Source organism: Thalassophryne amazonica, chromosome 13 (assembly GCF_902500255.1).
Source record: "Thalassophryne amazonica chromosome 13, fThaAma1.1, whole genome shotgun sequence".
Taxonomy (NCBI): Eukaryota; Metazoa; Chordata; class Actinopteri; order Batrachoidiformes; family Batrachoididae; genus Thalassophryne; species Thalassophryne amazonica.
In genome coordinates, this window is record NC_047115.1 from 98,580,978 (window position 1) to 98,600,650 (window position 19,673).

Here is a 19,673-nt window from a genome sequence, read left to right on the forward strand (position 1 = left end):
ACTTCTGTATAGCAAAAACAACTTATTTTCCAGTACTGAAAGCAGTAGTTTTAAAGAGTAAAAAGTCCTGCTACTCTGGTCTTTAATAGTTTAGCCCTGACTGTTGCACATTTAATACTGGGTTTCGGTACCCATCCTTATCCTTCTGGATGGCCACCTTCAGATGCTGCCCACTGACCTTCACAGGTCACTGAATGACCTCCAGGCTGAACCCCGTGACACTAACAAAACTGACACGAGCTGCTGAATAATGCCATTGCTGGAGACTTTAATCAGGTTTGGAGGTAAACGAACAGCTGAGGACAGTGCGGTTTTGATGAGTCTGTAGTTCTTCATATCCAAACAATGACTGAGGGAAAAAAAAAAAAAAGCCAACGTCCTGTGCAACAGGATTCACTCTGAAAACACCTTCACTAAAGAAAAGTAACCAGATTACTCAGACAGCTACCAGAGATCCAGGTCTGGCCCGGGACACGACCACAGACCTGATCCCAAATCACACAGCCGACAACAAAAACACAAGAACAAAGTTTGATACTTTGGAGGCGGTGCCTTCAACTTGTTCAGTGCTTCCTGATGCCACCACTCAAAGTTGCTCCTCCTCTTTGAGTCTGGCACTCAGTTTGTCCAGAACAATGGTAAGATCCAGAGTCTTGTTGAGCTTCAGGTAGAAGTCCTTCCTTACAGGATGCACAGTCAACCAATCAGGCGTCACCTCTGCCAGCAGACGGACGTGCTTCTCCATTTCACCTGTGACATAAGAGGGAGGAGTCAATCAAAAAAGACGCACACAAAGGGACCGTCCCAGACCTGGAAAACGTCCATGACCGAATTGGGTCAGTCGTTTAAAACTGATCAGCAGATCTGCCAACCAGCACGCAAACCCACGAAGACGTCAAAGTACACCAGGGTCACCGACTGAACGGTCCCCCCTGAAAATCGGCCACCTACCTTTACTGCACGTGTTATTTCAGAGCGCCGCCAATTATCACCTCAGTTCTGCTTAAAACTGACTTTAAAATGATTTAAGAGGTTTTACTTTGTCATCTGATGGTTAATCATCACATTACTGCCTTTGATCACTTTGGGTGTAGAGAGTCAGACTCGGACGTGCTGCTGCGGCGCTCTGATTGCTGATGAAATAATGCTGAATTCATGTGGAAATGACTGTTGTACAAAAGCTTCAGATATCTGTTGTTAAGATAGATGATGACTGGAGGCAGTTTGAAGCAGAAATGAGGTGATAATCCGTGAACCGCTTGCCAGCTCCCCGATGTGACGCATGCACAGTGAAGGCAGGGGAGACCGAACAGACCGCGACACCAGTCATCCATTTTATTAGCCACCTGTCATAGAAACCACGGCCCTTTCCACAAAAACGTGCTATCCAACCACCAAAACTAAGGTTAGCCTGTTAGCGTACCAAATAAGCTCAATTAGCTTGTTTGTACGTTGAGATGGGGGCTTTAAACGCCAAGTCTGCCCCTCCTGAGGTGAAGGTTCAGAATTCAGGTACAGCTGAACGTAGTTGAAAGTGGGGAGAAAGTGCAAAAATAGCGGAACAATGTTTCATCTGTATATTAAAAGCCAAGTGGCCTGTTTGTGTAGCTTCAACCACGGACAAACTGGGGAGAGCTGACATTTGCTGTTTGGTATATTTATGTATTTTGTGTCAAGGATGAACGCTGCCAAAACAAAGTTGACAGGACTAATATTTTTGGAGGAATTAGGGATATTAGGTAACAACAGTGAATGTTGATAGCTGGACTCTCACACTATTCCAACTCTTTATAGAAACTGCATAATTTATTACCACCCTTGAAAAATGTCAACTACCTGTTTTATAAACATGACCAAATCTAGAGCCTGTGGATCCCCACGGACAACAGGCTAGTCTAATTTATTTTGTTCTATTAGTGGTATGTGGAACTTTGGAGTGGCAGAGAAGTATGTGAGGGTAGTGCAGGACATGAACAAGGACAGTGTGACAGCGGTGAGAGCCACAGTCGGAATGAGGTGAGAGGTGAGATTACACCAAGGATCAGCTCTGAGTCCTTTCTTGTTCACAATGGTGATGGACAGGTTGACGGATGAGATGTCTCCAGATGACATTGTGATCTATAGTGAGTAGAGAGCAGGTTGAGTCCAGCCTGGATAGGTGAAGATATGCTCTGGAGAGCAGGGGAATGAAAGTCAGTAGGAGTAAGACTGAGTCCATGTGTGTGTAAATGAGAGGGAGCCCAGTGGAATAGTGCAGTTACAAGGAGTAGAAGTGGTGAAAGTAGATGAGTTTAACTACTTTGGGTCAACTGTCCAAAGTCATGGAGAGTGTGGTAGAAAGGTGAAGAGAGTGCAGGCAGGGTAGAGAGGGGGGAGAAAGGTGGCAGGAGTGATTTGTGACCGAAGAATATCAGCAAGAGTGAGACAGTAGTGAGACCAGCTATGTTGTATGGTTTAGAGACGGTGGCACTAACAAAAAGACAGATTGTAGTATTTTCTATTTTTCAAGGTTGGCAGGTCTGCATCAGCACTAGGGTTGGGTATCGAGAACCGGTTCCTTTTGGGCATTGTTAAGAAATGATTCGATCCACCACCATCAATAGTCTTTTTGCTTAACGATTCCCTTATCGGTCCTTCAGAGCAGCCATTGTTTTTGAGGGTGTTTGTCAGGAAAATTATCATTTCTCTATGTTAATTACAGACCCTGCAGCGGGTCTGTAATCAATGGTTTCTGCAGTGTGACTCCACTTTGAAGCTTGAACCAATGAAGCAATGCTTCAATCCACTGGCTCGTTGGTTCTTTGATTTGCTGCTCTTCAGAAGCAGAAAGTCCGCTTCTTAACTCCTCTCAAAGCCATTAAAATATGTCAATCGTGAGTCACTTTTGTGTGTATTAAAGTCACTAACTGGGACTCTTGTCTTGTTGCAGCCAAGAAACGAGAATCGTCCTCCATTCCTTTGGCACAGCTCCAAACGCTGCACGGCTCTCTGCCGAGACAGAGTCTGGTCGGAATTAATAACTCCAAAACGAATCGCCACCTTAAATAAAATGACACCTCTTTCCAAACGTTATAATACGTTTGGAAAATAAACTACAATCAACTAAAATGTTTTTTCCTGCATTCTTTATGAATTACATCTTGGCGTACTGTAAGAGCTCAGCTCAGATGTATGGAAAGACATTCATGCCAATAATGTCTGAAGGGAAATGCTTTTGACAAAAAAAAAAAAAAAAATTACAGATTTTATTTCTGTTTATGTCCAGAGTTTAAGGATCCAGTGACCAATTATATTATATATATATATATATACACACACACACACACACACACACACACACTTGTTGACATAGAAAACGTGTAAAGTCTACTTTTAGTACACAGAAAATTCACAAGAGGTATCGATAAGGAATCGGACTGATAAGCAGAATCGATAGTTAAAATCTTATCACCTATCCCTAATCAGAACTCAATAACTGCACCAGCTCCTGAGACCACACCCACCTACGCTGAGAGCCGACCTGTAGCTCGTCACCATCCTGTTACAGGCCACCTCCATGATCAGAGACATTTTCTTCTCAGCAACAAAAACATTCCGCAGAATCCTGGCCAGCTCGCAGAGCCGTGACATCATCAGCAGGCGCTCCTCCTGGGCCGGGTTCCGGGTCATGGCCGCCTGCATCTTCTGGGCCTCCTTTGCTCGAATCTGACAAAGAAGTGACACAGTAAAGGACTTCAAACATCATCTCAGTCTGAGCACAACAAATCCTTCCTGCTGATCAGACACGCCCACAATATGATTGCCACACCACCTCACTTTGCAGAGGGGGTGTGGCCAGCAGCAGGTTCTTCTCATTTAAAGTGACAGGCACAGAAATTTATCATTTCTGAAGAAGCATCAGCTTGTTTTAAGGCAGGTTTTTTTTCCAGACACCTGCTTCCAGAAGTCATGACTGACAGCTTAATGGCCCTGCCATACCTTGGCGGTTTAGCCAGCGTATGCCAACCGGATTAAAAAACGCCGGCATAAGTCTAATAAGTTTTTATAAGCAGGGATGAGAATTTTCCGTGGATTTCAGAGTTTTGGGGGGGGCAGTGTGGGTCATCCATGTGAGTTAAATCTTTCCTTATATGTATGGGAACCATAATAGCACTGCCAAAACCGCAAGCTAAAACACACAACGCCATTGCTTACTTTTTCTACAAGTGAACTTTCACCCAATCAGAGTCTCTCTGTAATATCTAAAGTCACTGAAAGTACTCGTACGTGGACATTTTGAGTTTCTGCAAGTTTGAGCTGTTGAGCTGCGTCTTTAACATGGACAAAAGTACAGAGAGAGAGAGGATGAAGACCAACTTAAAGACAACAGTGGTGTAAAAATAGGTTTAAGTGGACATGTTTGGAGCAGGAGGTGGACGTGGACAAAGACAAGACTCAGTGAATTCATCTTATGGTTGAGCTCCCCGGTAAAGCCCTCTGCATGTCAGGGTCGGAATCTATCAACAAAACCTTGGAAGAACACTGCAAGATGACAAAATGTGTCATCAAATTAATATTAGACTAATCTTCCCAGGTCCAGAAGGGGCCCAGCGAGGCCCAAAGTCCACAGTACTGGTACTGGTAAGGGGGAGTGCTGAGCTCCCGACTAGGGATGGGACTGACGTAATTCAGGCATCAGAAAATACCGATCCATCCCGCAACATTTTCCGATACCGAAGAAGAGCCACTGTGAATCCTCTTAACTGCTGTTGTTTATTCTGTTTGTTTACTGCCGAGCAGGAGGAGGAGCGATTTTTCTGGAGCTGGGATGTTTGAGAGAGCTCTCTTCAGCAGTGTTCTAGCTGCAGTTAGCAGCAAATTTCTGCCCAGCTCTCAGCTTCAAATTGTCTGTTCGTAAAGCACGGATTTTTCGAAAAATTAATTGTTGCTGAAAATGTGTGCTAAAAAGTTAGCCGCTTCACTGTCCTGAGGCTGTAAAACGCTATGAAACACTGCGGAGAGAACTTCAGCTTCGAACAGAGGCTCTCTCCACTGAAAGGAAAAAAAAAAAAGTCTCCATTAAAATCCTGCGCATGAGCACAGATGATACATTTATTTTACAGTTGAAAGGCTTCATGTTTCCCAAAATTTCAAAGTTTACGCAGCACAAACAACAAGAGAGAGAGAGACAGGCAGAGACGGAGAGACAGAGACGGAGAGAGAGAGAGACAACTTAATTTTTACTCTGTAAAACACTTGCTTTGACAATGTAAACATGTCTCCCATATCAATAAATCTCCAATGAAATTGAGAAGGAGAGACAGAGACAGAGAGACAGACGTGTTTTCTCTTTAAGTCTATAACGGGTGCCCAAGTTCGGTCCTCGAGATCTACCTTCCTGACACTCTTAGTTGTCTCCCTGTTCAAACACACCTGAATCCAATGAAAGGCTCATTAAACTCCTGCTAACGAACCTTTCACTGGGTCATTGCTGGCCAGGTTTCAGACTTTGACGTCGGCCTTGACACAGTCAGACCAGGTCTTCTTGGGTCTTCCTCGTCCTCTTTGACCAGGCATAGCCACACTTGGAATGGTGTTGATGGCCAAATCAGCATGCATAACATGACCATACCAGCAGAGGCGTCGGGAGCTCAGTACGGTGGTCATGTCTGCTAACACCAGCCTGACGAGGAGCGAGTCGATGGGGACGTCATCTGACACCTTCACACCGCACATCCCCATCGCTCAGTTGCTGTGCTGCAGTCGTTGCATGTCCTCAGCATTTGGGCCAAGGTCTTGCTTGCATACAACAGCGCTGAGTGCACAAAGACGCTCAGCGCTGTAATAATAACATCCTTATTGTTACATTACTGCCACCTGCTGCATCAGTACATTATAGCAGTAGGGGAAGCCGGGGCACAGTGGATCAGAAATGTTTTGTGGCAGCATAAACATTCTGGATAGGTTTAGTTCATTCTATTGTGGATTTAATACAGCAAGTTATTGTTTATAAGGCTGTGTTATTTATGTCTCCCCAAGTGTAATTTCCAGGTGTTTAAAATTGATTTTAAAATGTTTGATTCACTTTCTAGACTGATTCACTGTGGCCCAGGTGCATACGACACATCAGTTGGACGGGGTTGTCTTCTAACTAAGAAGTTTTTGTGCCACATTTCCTCTGTTGTGAGAAATAAATACAAAGACACTGACATCCACAAAATTTACTTTTGATAGGTAAAACTGACTTGACTGCCCCTTAGTTTTACTCTTAATGTAACCTAAAACAAAACACTAATTTATAAGGGGGATGTCTTTATGCATAAAAATATGGTATAACTGCTGCAAATATATATGTAGTTTTGCAGATATAGTTACTGATTCACCGTTTCCCCTACTAAATCCTCTCGATGAGTCTAGTGTCTTTCAAGTGTTTAACACTTCCCCCTCTGACTGACCTTATGGCTAAAATCCTTCCTACAGAAACATCTTTCAGGCCTTACAATTGATTGTGCTCTAATAGATAAACCATTCAAAACTGACAAGATATCTTTTGCCTGCATGCTGAAATCGGCCTGCACAATTTTTTTTGGTGAATTTCATAGACTGCGGTACAGCTGGTGCTCAGTCTGTGTGCTTTTTAATGATACTATGCTGTTTGTGCCTGTGGGGTTTTTCTCGCTGACTGACATCAGTAGTCGAGCTGCAAACTCGCATGGTGTGATTTCAAAATTTATTATGGGGCAGTAATGTTATACATTTTACATGTGAATATTAATAAAGTCACTGTTTTATACCACAAATGTTTTGATAGGTTTTAATCTCTTTAAATGATTTACACATACTTGCATGAAGTTTCAGTATATTTCAGAGCTCATTGCAGGTTAAGGAAAGACACTTAAAGAATAGTTTTGACAAGTTCAGTGATACAGCTGTATGCCAAAGTTTTGGCCCCCCTGATAATTTTCATGATTTTCCTTTGGAAATCATTGGTTTTCTGGATCAGAGATTTCAGTTAAATATATCATATAGCAGACAAACACACTGATATTTGAGAAGTGAAATGAAGTTTATAGGATTTACAGAAAGTGTGCAATAATTATTTAAACAAAATTAGGCAGGCGCATAAATTTGGGCACCCTTGTCATTTTATTGATTTGAATACATTTAGCACTAATTATTGGAACACAAAATTGTTTTGGTAAGCTCATTAAACCCTGCCCTCCTTACACAGGTGAATCCAATCATGAGAAAGGGTATTTAAAGTGGCCATTTGCAAATGTTTCCCCTCTTTGCATCTCTTCTAATGAGTGGCAACATGGGAGTCACTAAACAACTCTCAAATGACCTGAAAACAAAGATTGTTCAACATCATGGTTTAGGGGAAGGATACAAAAAGCTATCTCAGAGATTTCAGGTGTCGGTTTCCACTGTGAGGAACATAGTGAGGAAATGGAAGACCACAGGCACAGTACTAGTTAAGGCCCGAAGTGGCAGGCCAAGAAAAATCTCAGATAAACTGAAGTGAAGGATGGTGAGAACAATCAGTCAACCCACAGACCTGTTCCAAAGACCTACAACATGATCTTGCTGCAGAGAGTGTCTCTGTGCATCGTTCAACTACACAGCGCACTTTGCACAAAGAGATGCTGTATGATGCTGTAATGCAGAGGAAGCCTTTTCTGTGTACACACCACATTTGGACAAGCCAGCTTCATTTTGGAATAAGGTGCTGTGGACTGATGAAAATAAAATTGAGTTGTCAGGATATAACAAGGGGCGGTATGCATGGCTGAAAAAGAACACAGCATTCCAAGAAAAACACTACCTACAGTAAAATTTGGAGGTGGTTCCATCATGCTGTGGGGCTGTGTGGCCAGTGCAGGTACTGGGAATCTTGTTAAAGTTGAGGGTCACATGGATTCCAGTCAATATCAACAGATTCTTGAGAACAATGTTCATGAATCAGTGATAAAGTTGAAGTTGTGCAGGGGCTGGATCTTTCAACAAGATAATGACCCTAAACACTGCTCAAAATCTACTAAGGCATTCATGCAGAGGAACAAGTACAATGTTCTGGAATGGCCATCTCAGTCCCCAGACTTGAATATTATTGAAAATCTGTGGTGTGATTTTAAGCGGGCTGTCCATGCTCGGAAACCAACAAACCTGAGATGTTTTGTAAAGAAGAATGGTCCAAAATACCTTCAACCAGAATCCAGACTCTCACTGGAAGCTATAGGAAGCATTTAGAGGCTGTTATTTCTGCAAAAGCAGGATCTACTAAATATTGATGTATTTTTTCTGTTGGGGTGCCCAGATTTATGCACCTGTCTAATTTTGTTTAAAGAATTATTGCACACTTTCTGTAAATCCTATAAACTTCATTTCACTTCTCAAATAGTGTGTTTGTCTGCTATATGATATATTTAACTGAAATTTCTGATCCAGACAACCAATGATTTATAAAGGAAAATCATGGAAATCATCAGGGGGGCCCAAACTTTTACATACAACTGTATCTGTCCAATGCTATGACAAGTACATGTGCTACAGCACGAGGCAGGTATCGCCTAAAGGTCTACAGAGGCAGATTCTGTTATTACAGTCAGGTTTCCACAAACCAACATACAACAAATATAAAATGGAAATTCATAAAATTAGGTCTCTAGTGGCCCTGAAATGCCTCTAAAATGCTCAAAACCTGTGGGTCCCACCAGGAGCACTGTCCCTGGACCCTGCTGGGGGCCTAGGGTGACCCCCGGGTCCCCACTGACTTTCAGAGTTTTTTCTTTGCCCACTCTCATCCCTGTATAAGCACGTTGAAACACGCTGATGTTCATCTTGATAAACTGAGCTCCTCAAAAAATTTTGGGCAGGTTGAAATTTTCAACGATTGCCAGCATGTGACTCTCATGTCCTCCACATGCTGGACATAAGTTGTAGGTAAGTTATGTGATTGTTGCACACATTTCTTGTAATTTACTCATAAGTCAAAATCCGTCTGATTGGCTAAAAGCTGCGTCCTCATGCAGACAGACTGTTTCATTCACACACACAGTAAATCTGACCTGTTCATTTCAGTCCAATTCACCATCACAGACGGACAGAGTCCACATGAAGCTCCTGATAAGGGCTGAAACGATTCATTGAGTAACTCAAATAATTTGATTACAAAAAATGTTTGAGGCAAATTCTGTACCTCGAAGCTCCGTTTAATGCTGTAGTACATATGTCAGGCCTGTGTGTGGCGCTGTAACGTCCCCAGAAAAAAACAGAAGACGACTAGCGCATGTGCATAAACCGTGTTAGAGCTAATCAATGTAGCACCAAAAGCTACAGCTTTCCAACATGACACATAGAGTAAAATAAAGCTTTTAAAGAGAAAGAGGGTCCACGCTGATCATCTGAAATAGACTGACTGCACATTTAAAGTGAAGCAGGCAGCTGCTGTCTCTCTGTGGCCGGTGTGAGCGGCTCTCAGCACCCCCTCACACCGGGCAAGTCACAGCTCCGTCCCCGGACACAGCGACAAACAGTCTCTGAAAGAAGATCCTCTCTCTCTCTTTTTTTTTTTTTTTTGCTCAGACTCGCACTGAGTGTTTTGCTTTTTAATTCTCACTGTTTTGGGGACCATACAACGCTTCACAAACACAGAAAATTAAATAAAATAAATGTAATAAAAAATAGTGACTGAGGCTGCATGTTCAACCTCCAGCTGAAATGCATCTGCTGAATCAGAGAAAAAGGGATAAAAAATAAATAAATTCACGCAGGGACCCAGTTCAACCTTTAAAAAAAAGATTACATTTTACAAGTTGGGGAAAACAAAAAAACAGAAAGCCACATCCCATCACCATTTCAGCAAAATGTCAATACTTTGGCTGAGCCCCTGAGACTGGGAAAGATCCAAAAATTGTAAAGATGTGAAAAAAATAATTAATTACCCAGAAAAACAGAATGGGATACACTAAATTTGACAATCTGCGTGGTGGCACAGCGACACTGTGCCATTGCTTAAGTTGAAACCTGGACTGTTGATGTTGTTAAAAATACAAAAGTAGTTTTTATCCGATTAATCGCCAGAATAAAAGATAGAATACTCGATTACTAAAGTAATAGATAGCTGCAGCACTACTCCTGATTTTAGAAAATGACCTCTGAAAATACTTTAATCTGTGGCTGGAAACAGCATTTTAAACCAAGTCCCTCTGTGGTTTTTCTGCTGCAGGCGCGTTTCTCAGTCGGTGCTGCGCTCTGAACACACAGAGGTGCTGTGATGATTTAAACTATTAAAGCACCAATGCTGTCGGTGTGATCATCAGATGACCTGATCGATCGATCAGGGTGATCACATCTGATTAATGGGCTGTTTAAACATTTAAAGCATCGTCGCTGTCAGTGATCACCACACAGCACTTCATTCAGATCACACCTGATCATGGTCCACTGGCGCTTTTAAAGTTTAAATCATCACAGCATTTCATTATTCAGGTCTGTGATGACCTGATCAGAGGATGATCAGGTCTGACCAGTGGAGCTGAAAGCAGTCGCTTGGCACTTTCAGCTCCACTAATTAGGAAACAGCTGGCGCTTTAAAAGTTTAAAGAGTCACAGCACTCCATTCATTCACGGCAGCGTTTCCCACAGCCAGTCGACTCATTCTGTACACAATGAAAATGGTCCATCAAGATTAAAAAAAAAGAAAAAAAAAAGTTAAATTACTCTGTTTCTGACCGGTACCACACTGTGCAGTACCAACCTGAACCACTGGGTGGAATCGGGGCTGTCAGCATACGCAGGATAATCATCAAGGTGTGACAGCGGCATTAATTTACTAGACATACGCCAGCATTCTTAATGTGGTCGGCACAGACTAAACCTTCAAGGTGTGACAGAACCACAAAAAGTAACCACCTATCTGCTGCAGCCAGGTGAGACGTGGGCGTGGCCTCAACCTTCTCCAGCTGCTGGATTCACTAAGTAACAGTTTAACACAGGTTCATTTCAGCGGTACCAAGGAACCTCCCGAGGGACCAGAGCTGCCTCTAATCCAGCAGGGGGCAGACACCCCTCTGGGACATTAGACAGTTCACCGGCTTTTCCTCTCTGGATGTTCTCTGGACTCACCGACTATTTCTGACTCCTCCATTCACCTCTGAGGAACATTTCAAGCACAAGTCTGAAGTGCACCTACCCGATCCAACAAGGACTGGGACACGCCTTTCAGGGCCGGTGGGACCTCTGTTGCAGGGTCAGGAGAGGGAACCAGGCCATTTGGTGCAGGTCCCAGTCTTCGACTGTCTGAGGCATCGTCTTCTGTCTTCAGAGCAACAGACTTCAGAGCCGTCTCCATCTGAAGACACCACAAACAAAAACTGTTTAAAGATCCTCACCGACACACGGTCACCGCTGCAAGAGTTCTTATCCTCCGTTTGACTCCAAACATTCAAAGTGGAATGACGGACTTCACGTTCCGACCTGAAGCACCAAACAGACCTCGGAGCGCTGAACAATTTGGCTTCAGTCATATGGAACCAACTGGATTTTTCCAGGGTGAAGGTGTGAACTGCAGGTGCACTGTGCATTATATGCATGTTTATTTATATTTATTTTTTTACAATCTGAGAATTGTTTTTTTCCAAATCCAGGATATGACAGGACAGGAGAGGACTGTATGGTGACATAAAAATAAACAGAAATCTTAGTTTTTGTTCCATTTAAGGAATCCAACGTCTAAAAATATGTAATCTTATAACAGTAGGGGGCGACATTAACTGTTCAAGTCCATTTTGTTCACCACCGTTAACACTGTGCTGAAAAAGTAATCCTAGATATTAAAAGGAGGTCTGCCGCCTGGAGTCACGGACATGGGGGGGGCACACCTAAAAAATGACTCGGCTGCTCCGAACGACCGCGTGACAAGCATGTTGGAAAAAAAAAAATCGGCTGAGGAACACCAAGACCCGACCCAGGAGGATAACATGGTAATAACAACAGCAAGTAATTTATTACTTAATCACTGTGTAAACTAAAGTATTTACAAAGTAGAACCAGACTTGAAGAGTTGGGTCGACCCATCAGAACCCCGCGAGGACAAACTCCACTGTGTCACTCAACACTCAGACGTCAACAACAAATTAACCTCGGCATTAAAACAAATGTCCCATTTCTCTCTAAAGAGAGACCTGATGTGACTGAAAGACCTCTGGACGGAGGAACTCAAACACGTGGCGGCTCCACGGTGGTACCTTCGGAGTGATGAGCGCTCGAGCTCTGTCCAGCACCTCCTGGGCGGTGGCCAGTTTGTTGCTATGAGGCGGCTGAGGGAGAAGACTCGCTGGGACACTCGGCACCGTGTCCACATTAAAGCGAGGGTGCCACCGGGTCAGCTTGTCCTCGGGGACAGACACCGGAGGAACCAAGGACGACAGAAAGACCTGCACACAGAACAGGGTGGTAGACATACAAGATAAACAGTTAGAAGGTGTTAGTTTTCCTTAAAGCTCAATAAGTGAAGAAAACCCAACAACAGACTCATGACCCCCCCAGCTTGATTTTAGTCACAAGCTGACCTTTACGACCCCCCCAGCTTCATTTTAGTCGCAAGCTGACCTATACGACCCCCCCAGCTTCATTTTAGTCGCAAGCTGACCTTTACGGGTCCCCCCAGCTTCATTTTAGTCGCAAGCTGACCTATACGACCCCCCCAGCTTGATTTTAGTCACAAGCTGACCTTTACGACCCCCCCAGCTTCATTTTAGTCGCAAGCTGACCTTTACGACCCCCCCAGCTTCATTTTAGTCGCATGCTGACCTTTACGACCCCCCCAGCTTCATTTTAGTCGCAAGCTGACCTTTACGACCCCCCCAGCTTCATTTTAGTCGCATGCTGACCTTTACGACCCCCCCAGCTTCATTTTAGTCGCATGCTGACCTATACGACCCCCCCAGCTTCATTTTAGTCGCAAGCTGACCTTTACGACCCCCCCAGCTTCATTTTAGTCGCATGCTGACCTTTAAGACCCCCCCAGCTTCATTTTAGTCGCATGCTGACCTTTACGACCCCCCCAGCTTCATTTTAGTCACATGCTGACCTTTACGACCCCCCCAGCTTCATTTTAGTCGCATGCTGACCTTTAAGACCCCCCCAGCTTCATTTTAGTCACATGCTGACCTTTAAGACCCCCCCAGCTTCATTTTAGTCACATGATGACCTTTACGGTTCAGGAGCGCTCTAGAAGCAGAGACTCCCTGAAAACATTACGGGGTAACAGACCGGCCACGTGTTTATTTTTGGACACTGTGCACTCTGAGGGACGTCCACATTTTCACACATCGATGCCACGTGTCATAAAGTGTCAGCAGCGTTTAACCAACTGGTGGTCAGTGCGCCTGCAGACACAAAGTGCAACGTGTGAAGCTTAAAACACAACCAGGAGAAACGCTGTCTGGTGGAAATAATACAACTACTACTACTAATACTACTAATAATAAGTTAGATGTTGTAGCACAGGTGTCATTTTTTTTTTTTTATGGGGGGTGGGACACAGCACCATCACGTCAGGACTTTGTCAGACAACCAATCAGACGGATCAAAACTTTTCACCCCCACAGAGGAATCTGTCTGAACCACAGCCAAACTCTACAAGAACCCAAAATCAAAAAGTTTAATGTTGACGTGAGACAAAGAGTCCCACTGTGTCCTCCTGAAGAGCACCAAGGGCCCAAACAACGTGAGGCTCCGTGTGTGTGTATTGGGGGGCTCTTCGTTGCACTTAAAAAAAAAAAAAAAAAGTTTTATTTATTATGTTCAATTTGTGGGAAGAAGTTCAATTAGAAGGGGACACACACACACACACTCTCTCTGACCTTGTGATGATCTTTGACCATGGAGACCAGGTTGCAGTGGAAGATCTGTCTTCTCTCCAGAAGCTGGGAGGCCAGCAGCAGAGGACGAGCTTCATTCTGATCTGAGAACAGCCACAAACAAACACATGAACACGGTGAAGAAATTAAACCAAAGACCTCAGAGCGCGCGACCTCGGTCGGCACAGATCCTGCTGCAGCTTCTCAACTCAACTCTTCCAACTTGGAACAGTTTTTTTTTTCCTCCAGTTCAGAGTCCAATCAAACGCAGATCTTTACTTCATTTACGCCGATTTAAGATGTTTTTCACAAACACACATTTTTGTTGTTGTTTCTAACATTAAGCGACATTCAGACTCTGAGTGTCACATTAACCTTCATACTCGTCTGTCGTCACAGAGTTGCTGTAAAACTGATGAAACTGAAGTTTTTATTTAAAAAAAAAACAAAACATTTTTTTGTTTGTTTGTTTAAATATACATATTATAGCTACACTTTTGGAGTAAAATTCTACTAATGAGCGCCATTTTGAAACATTAATGCTGTTAGTACTCAGACGTTAACGGCGAGCGCTGAATCCAGAGTAGAACACGTGATGAGCACTGGTCTACCAGCAGAGGGTTTTCATGAAATAAGAAGTAGTTCTCCAACATGACGTTGGTTCTAATAAAGTAGGGGTTGGAGTATTTTCTCTGACCACAGCGTATTTGTACGACATTCCCTCGATGTGACTTTCACCCTTCAGTCAGAAACTGAAGTCACTGATTCGCCCAAACTAGACGTCTCCTAGTTTCATCAAGGAACAGCTTCTACAACGAATTTTTAAAAACTTGTCCTTCAGGGACGTCACGCTACAGCTGTAAAAATTCAGCACTATCAGAGGAGATGTTAAACTCCGCCCCCTGTTAGGGAACAGGTAGAACGTCGGTGGTTTTCTGACCAGAGTGAAGGTTGGGCTCCACAGTCAGATGGTAGTCGCCCTTCTTGATGGTGGAGCTGAAGACTGGGATGTTGTTCTCCTGTCTGAAGGTGTAGGCCTCAGGAAACACTGTCTTTATCTGACCCAGGTGACTCTCCTCAAACCTCCTACAAGCAAACAAATAACAGTGACAAAGTCCCAACACAGTGATCAGGATCAAAGATCAATGCAGCATCTCTGTTCACTGACCAGAACTAAAGTTCTGGATCAAACCAGAGACAAAAATGTGTAATGTGGGTCATAACCTGTGACCTTGGTTTTGGTCCTAAAGGGGACAGTGCTGCCCTGGTGGAGGTATGTGCTGTCACACTGTCCTAGTTTATACTGTCAAATAGGGCTGGGCGATATGACTTAAAATTCATATCATGATATAAACTTAAGTGTAAAAGTTATAATGGAAGTGTTTCTGAATGGGTCATATAGTCCCTTTGTAAGAATAAACTGATTAAAATAAAACAATAAAAATCAAAAACAGATCATTTTGAGCACCTGATTCTCTGACTTGTATTTTTGTGCATTGGAATAATCTTATTTCACCATTCCTGCTTCTGTCCAGCAGGAGGCAGTTTGTCTGCTTTTGGTGGCGTTTTGTCCAGAAACCCACCACGTGGGTTGATAATCCAGATTGGCTCATATGACCATAAAATCCACAAAACATTGCAGAAATTAATCATAATTCAGGTTATAGTAGGCCTATTAACATAATTTCAAAACTCATATAAAGCTTGAAGCGTGCACTTTTAAAACGCATTGAGAGACTGACAGAGCCTGAGTTTGGTGAATTTAATGGGACAATTTCTTAATTCGATCATGTGACTTTTACCGAATTAAGAAATTCCCAGTCATTCAGAGTCACTGAGGAAGATACGATGACGTCGTCAACAAGTATTACTGTGATTGGTCACTGGAGTCTAAATCTCTACTGTTGGCCAAATTTATACCGTGAAACGTAGTAGAGAAGCTTGAATCTTTGACTGGACTGAGTTGCTTGACCGAGGACATTTCGCTTCTAATCGCAGAAGCTTCCTCAGCTAAAATTCCTACTCTGGTAGTCTGACTTCTGTCTTGACTCTTGTAGAGAAGAATAACAGAATCCAGCAAAAGCTGGAGTTTTAAACCTAACCAGACCCCTCCTACTGAGAGGCAGACTGCTACTGGCCAGTGACTAACAACTGCTCTAGTTAGCACCCTCCTAATGATAGGGCAGCTGTCCCTCCTAACGATGGGACTGACGCCTCTCCTGACAGCTATCCTGACGACGTGAATGACTCATTACCATGAACAAAAGACTGAAACTGCTTTGACCTGAGTACCCCATTGTAAACAGAGGACAAAGCGTGTCTCAGACCCCCTCCCCGGTTAAGGCTGGGTTTCAACTGTTTCACATACAAAGCTTCCTTTACTCCTCTCTCAAACCATTTCTTTTCTCTGGCTAAGATTTTAACTTCCTTGTCCTCAAACGTGTGGTTAGTGTCTTTAAGGTGGAGATGAACTGCAGTCTGAGGTCCACTGGTGCCCTCTCTGCGGTACTGGTATAGCCTGTTGTGTAACAGCTGCTTAGCCTCACCTATATAGTGTTCATGAAACGGTTATATCATTTGTATCACCCAGCCCTCGTGTCAATAACATCCAGAATCGACCAGCTGGTCCAGCTGACCTCCACGTCTGAGCAGAAACCGTGTGCACGGATGAAGCAGACCTGCACTCTCCCACTTACTTGTGCATCATGTCCTGAACGGCCTGTTTGATCTTGATGAAGGTTGCTGTCTCACTGCGGTTGTACAACATGCTGACAACAGTGTCCATGCTGCGGAACATCTCAGCCAGCACCCTGTACTGATAGGGCAGGGACAGTCCCGGGGGGGCCGCCTGGGCAAGGGTGTGGTAGCGCTGGTAGGCTGGCAGGTCAACACTGAGGAGCAACGCAGGAAGACGACATTTTGTACACGTTTTTTATTTTTACGATCTTTAGTACGTTAAAACGTGACATCAATCAATCAATCAATCAACTTGTTTCTTATATAGCGCCAAATCACAACAAACAGTTGCCCCAAGGCGCTCCACATTGCAAGGCAAGGCCATACAACAATCATGAAAAACCCCAACGGTCAAAACGACCCCCTATGAGCAAGCACTTGGCCACAGTGGGAAGGAAAAACTCCCTTTTAACAGGAAGAAACCTCCAGCAGAACCAGGCTCAGGGAGGGGCAGTCTTCTGCTGAGACTGGTTGGGGCTGAGGGAAAGAACCAGGAAAAAGAGATCGATCACTAATGATTAAATGCAGAGTGATGCATACGGAGCAAAAAGAGAAAGAAACAGTGCATCATGGGAACCCCCCCACAGTCTACGTCTAAAGCAACATAACCAAGGGATGGTCCAGGGTCACCCGATCCAGCCCTAACTATAAGCCTTAGCGAAAAGGAAAGTTTTAAGCCTAATCTTAAAAGTAGAGAGGGTATCTGTCTCCCTGATCTGAATTGGGAGCTGGTTCCACAGGAGAGGAGCCTGAAAGCTGAAGGCTCTGCCTCCCATTCTACTCTTACAAACCCTAGGAACTACAAGTAAGCCCGCAGTCTGAGAGCGAAGCGCTCTAATGGGGTAATATGGTACTACGAGGTCCCTAAGATAAGATGGGACCTGATTATTCAAAACCTTATAAGTAAGAAGAAGAATTTTAAATTCTATTCTAGCATTAACAGGAAGCCAATGAAGGGAGGCCAACACGGGTGAGATATGCTCTCTCCTGCTAGTCCCCGTCAGTACTCTAGCTGCAGCATTCTGAACCAACTGAAGGCTTTTTAGGGAACTTTTAGGACAACCTGATAATAATGAATTACAACAGTCCAGCCTAGAGGAAATAAATGCATGAATTAGTTTTTCAGCATCACTCTGAGACAAGACCTTTCTGATTTTAGAGATATTGCGTAAATGCAAAAAGGCAGTCCTACATATTTGTTTAATATGCGCTTTGAATGACATATCCTGATCAAAAATAACTCCAAGATTTCTCACAGTATTACCAGAGATCAGGGAAATGCCATCCAGAGTAACGATCTGGTTAGACACCATGCTTCTAAGATTTGTGGGGCCAAGTACAATAACTTCAGTTTTATCTGAGTTTAAAAGCAGGAAATTAGAGGTCATCCATGTCTTTATGTCTGTAAGATATAAAGACATGGATGACATCAGACATACATGAGAAATTTAATAAAAAAAATAAAAAAAAAACTGCTGAAAGATATGAACGTGTCCATACGGCACCAACAGCAGAGATCAAAATGACCTCAAACTAAACTTTAAACCTGCACCCCTGCTGTCCACTGACACGCAGTGTGAACATCTGACTTCACCCCAGCAAATCCAGAACCCACGGACACGCACAGTGTGGACCAAGCCCAGCGGACATCCCAGTGAAAAACCATTTTAAACTTTGACCCTCATGACCTAGACCAAAACAAAACCTTTACAGCCAGTTCTGAGGTCCCCACCCACCCACCCACACACACACACACAGCAGGTTTGGTGGAAGTTTGCCAACTCAAAGGAGAAGTGGACCAAAATTAAAAAGATGTTTCTCAGACATAAAGCCAACAACAGCGACTCAAAGACCTTCTGGTAACGCTGTGGTTCAATTAATCATGTGTTTGTGTTTCCACTGCTGAATGGGACACGGTACAAACCAATGACCACACAAATCCAACACTGCCACTAACGCTCCGTACGAACAATCAGCTGGATCAATCTGGATCATTAAAATAAAAAATAAAACTTGATACAGCTGAAAAATAAATAAATAAAAATACCATAAATTGTTTCATTCCTTCAATGTCCACAATTATTGATTTATTTCTGAAGACTGCAGGTTATGTTGTTGTGACAGATGGAGCGATCAGAGGTAGTTAAAGATGTTAAGTTACTTCAAGGGTGCAATTTAGAAGTAGAAATTGGGGGGGGGACAAAGTGCGAGGCCCACAGGGCCGAAGCCCGTAGGCTGGGGGTCTGGGGGCCGCTTTAGGCCCCCAGAAGCCAACGGTTTCTAGATAAGCTCAGATGCATTCTGAGCATCCAGAACAGTAATTTTAATGTTTTGAGAAGACCATAAAGTGGACACCATTTGACTTATGCAATTTGAAACTGTGGATATAAGTACTTTATTCTGAGAATAGCCAGCATTGATTTTATTAACATCCCGGTGTAAATAAGGTATCACCACATGTGTAGAACTCAAAAAGAATGATAAGTTGAGTTTTCATTAAAAAAAAAAACAACTGCAACGTGGTAAAATATATTCATAAATATGAAAGAACAGGCTCTTAATAATTATTAACTATCACATACTGTATTTTTTTTTCCTCAAGATTTGTTTTTGCATAAGCTTGAAAAAACAACAGATCATAAGTTTAGGATAAATTACTTATCATGAATTTAATTTTCGAAGTGGCACTAATGACAACACTCATACTGAACATAATTTCACTTGCATAGACTGATTTTGGAGCTCAAGCAATAATTGCAGATGGGCTTTCTGAGGTCCCAGATAGCTTTTCTGATTTCCTTTTCTAACTTTCAGAATTTAGTAAATTAGCAAATGGTCCATTGATACTTATGTGTAGACACTAGTCCCTAGAGGCAACTATTTTTGGTTTCAAATCTGGGCAAATGCAGTCCCAGAAAATTCAGAATGTGACCAACAAGAAACAGGTGTAAATAAGTCAATGCTGCTAAAAATACAAACTTGCAGAAACAAAGATACTATTCTAACATGGTTTGCACATAAGACTGACATAGCATGTTTCACGTACACACATATATGTCAGAAGATGGGGGGGACATACCATATTCTGTCCCC

The 19,673-nt window shown here is 43.2% G+C and overlaps 1 protein-coding gene across 1 annotated transcript in view; it reads right to left on the bottom strand.

The window, feature by feature from the left end:
• Nucleotides 1-248: 248 nt before the first annotated feature.
• The window catches only part of cdt1 (chromatin licensing and DNA replication factor 1), a 34,476-nt gene continuing 15,051 nt past the window's right edge, over nt 249-19,673 (bottom strand). The window contains exons 4-10 of the mRNA XM_034185481.1: nt 16,541-16,735; nt 14,785-14,930; nt 13,848-13,948; nt 12,228-12,416; nt 11,174-11,332; nt 3,504-3,705; nt 249-750 (exon numbers count right to left, since the gene is read on the bottom strand). Coding sequence (XP_034041372.1) covers nt 587-750; nt 3,504-3,705; nt 11,174-11,332; nt 12,228-12,416; nt 13,848-13,948; nt 14,785-14,930; nt 16,541-16,735 — 1,156 coding nt within the window. The 3' untranslated portion in view covers nt 249-586. The remainder of the gene's footprint in view (nt 751-3,503; nt 3,706-11,173; nt 11,333-12,227; nt 12,417-13,847; nt 13,949-14,784; nt 14,931-16,540; nt 16,736-19,673) is intronic.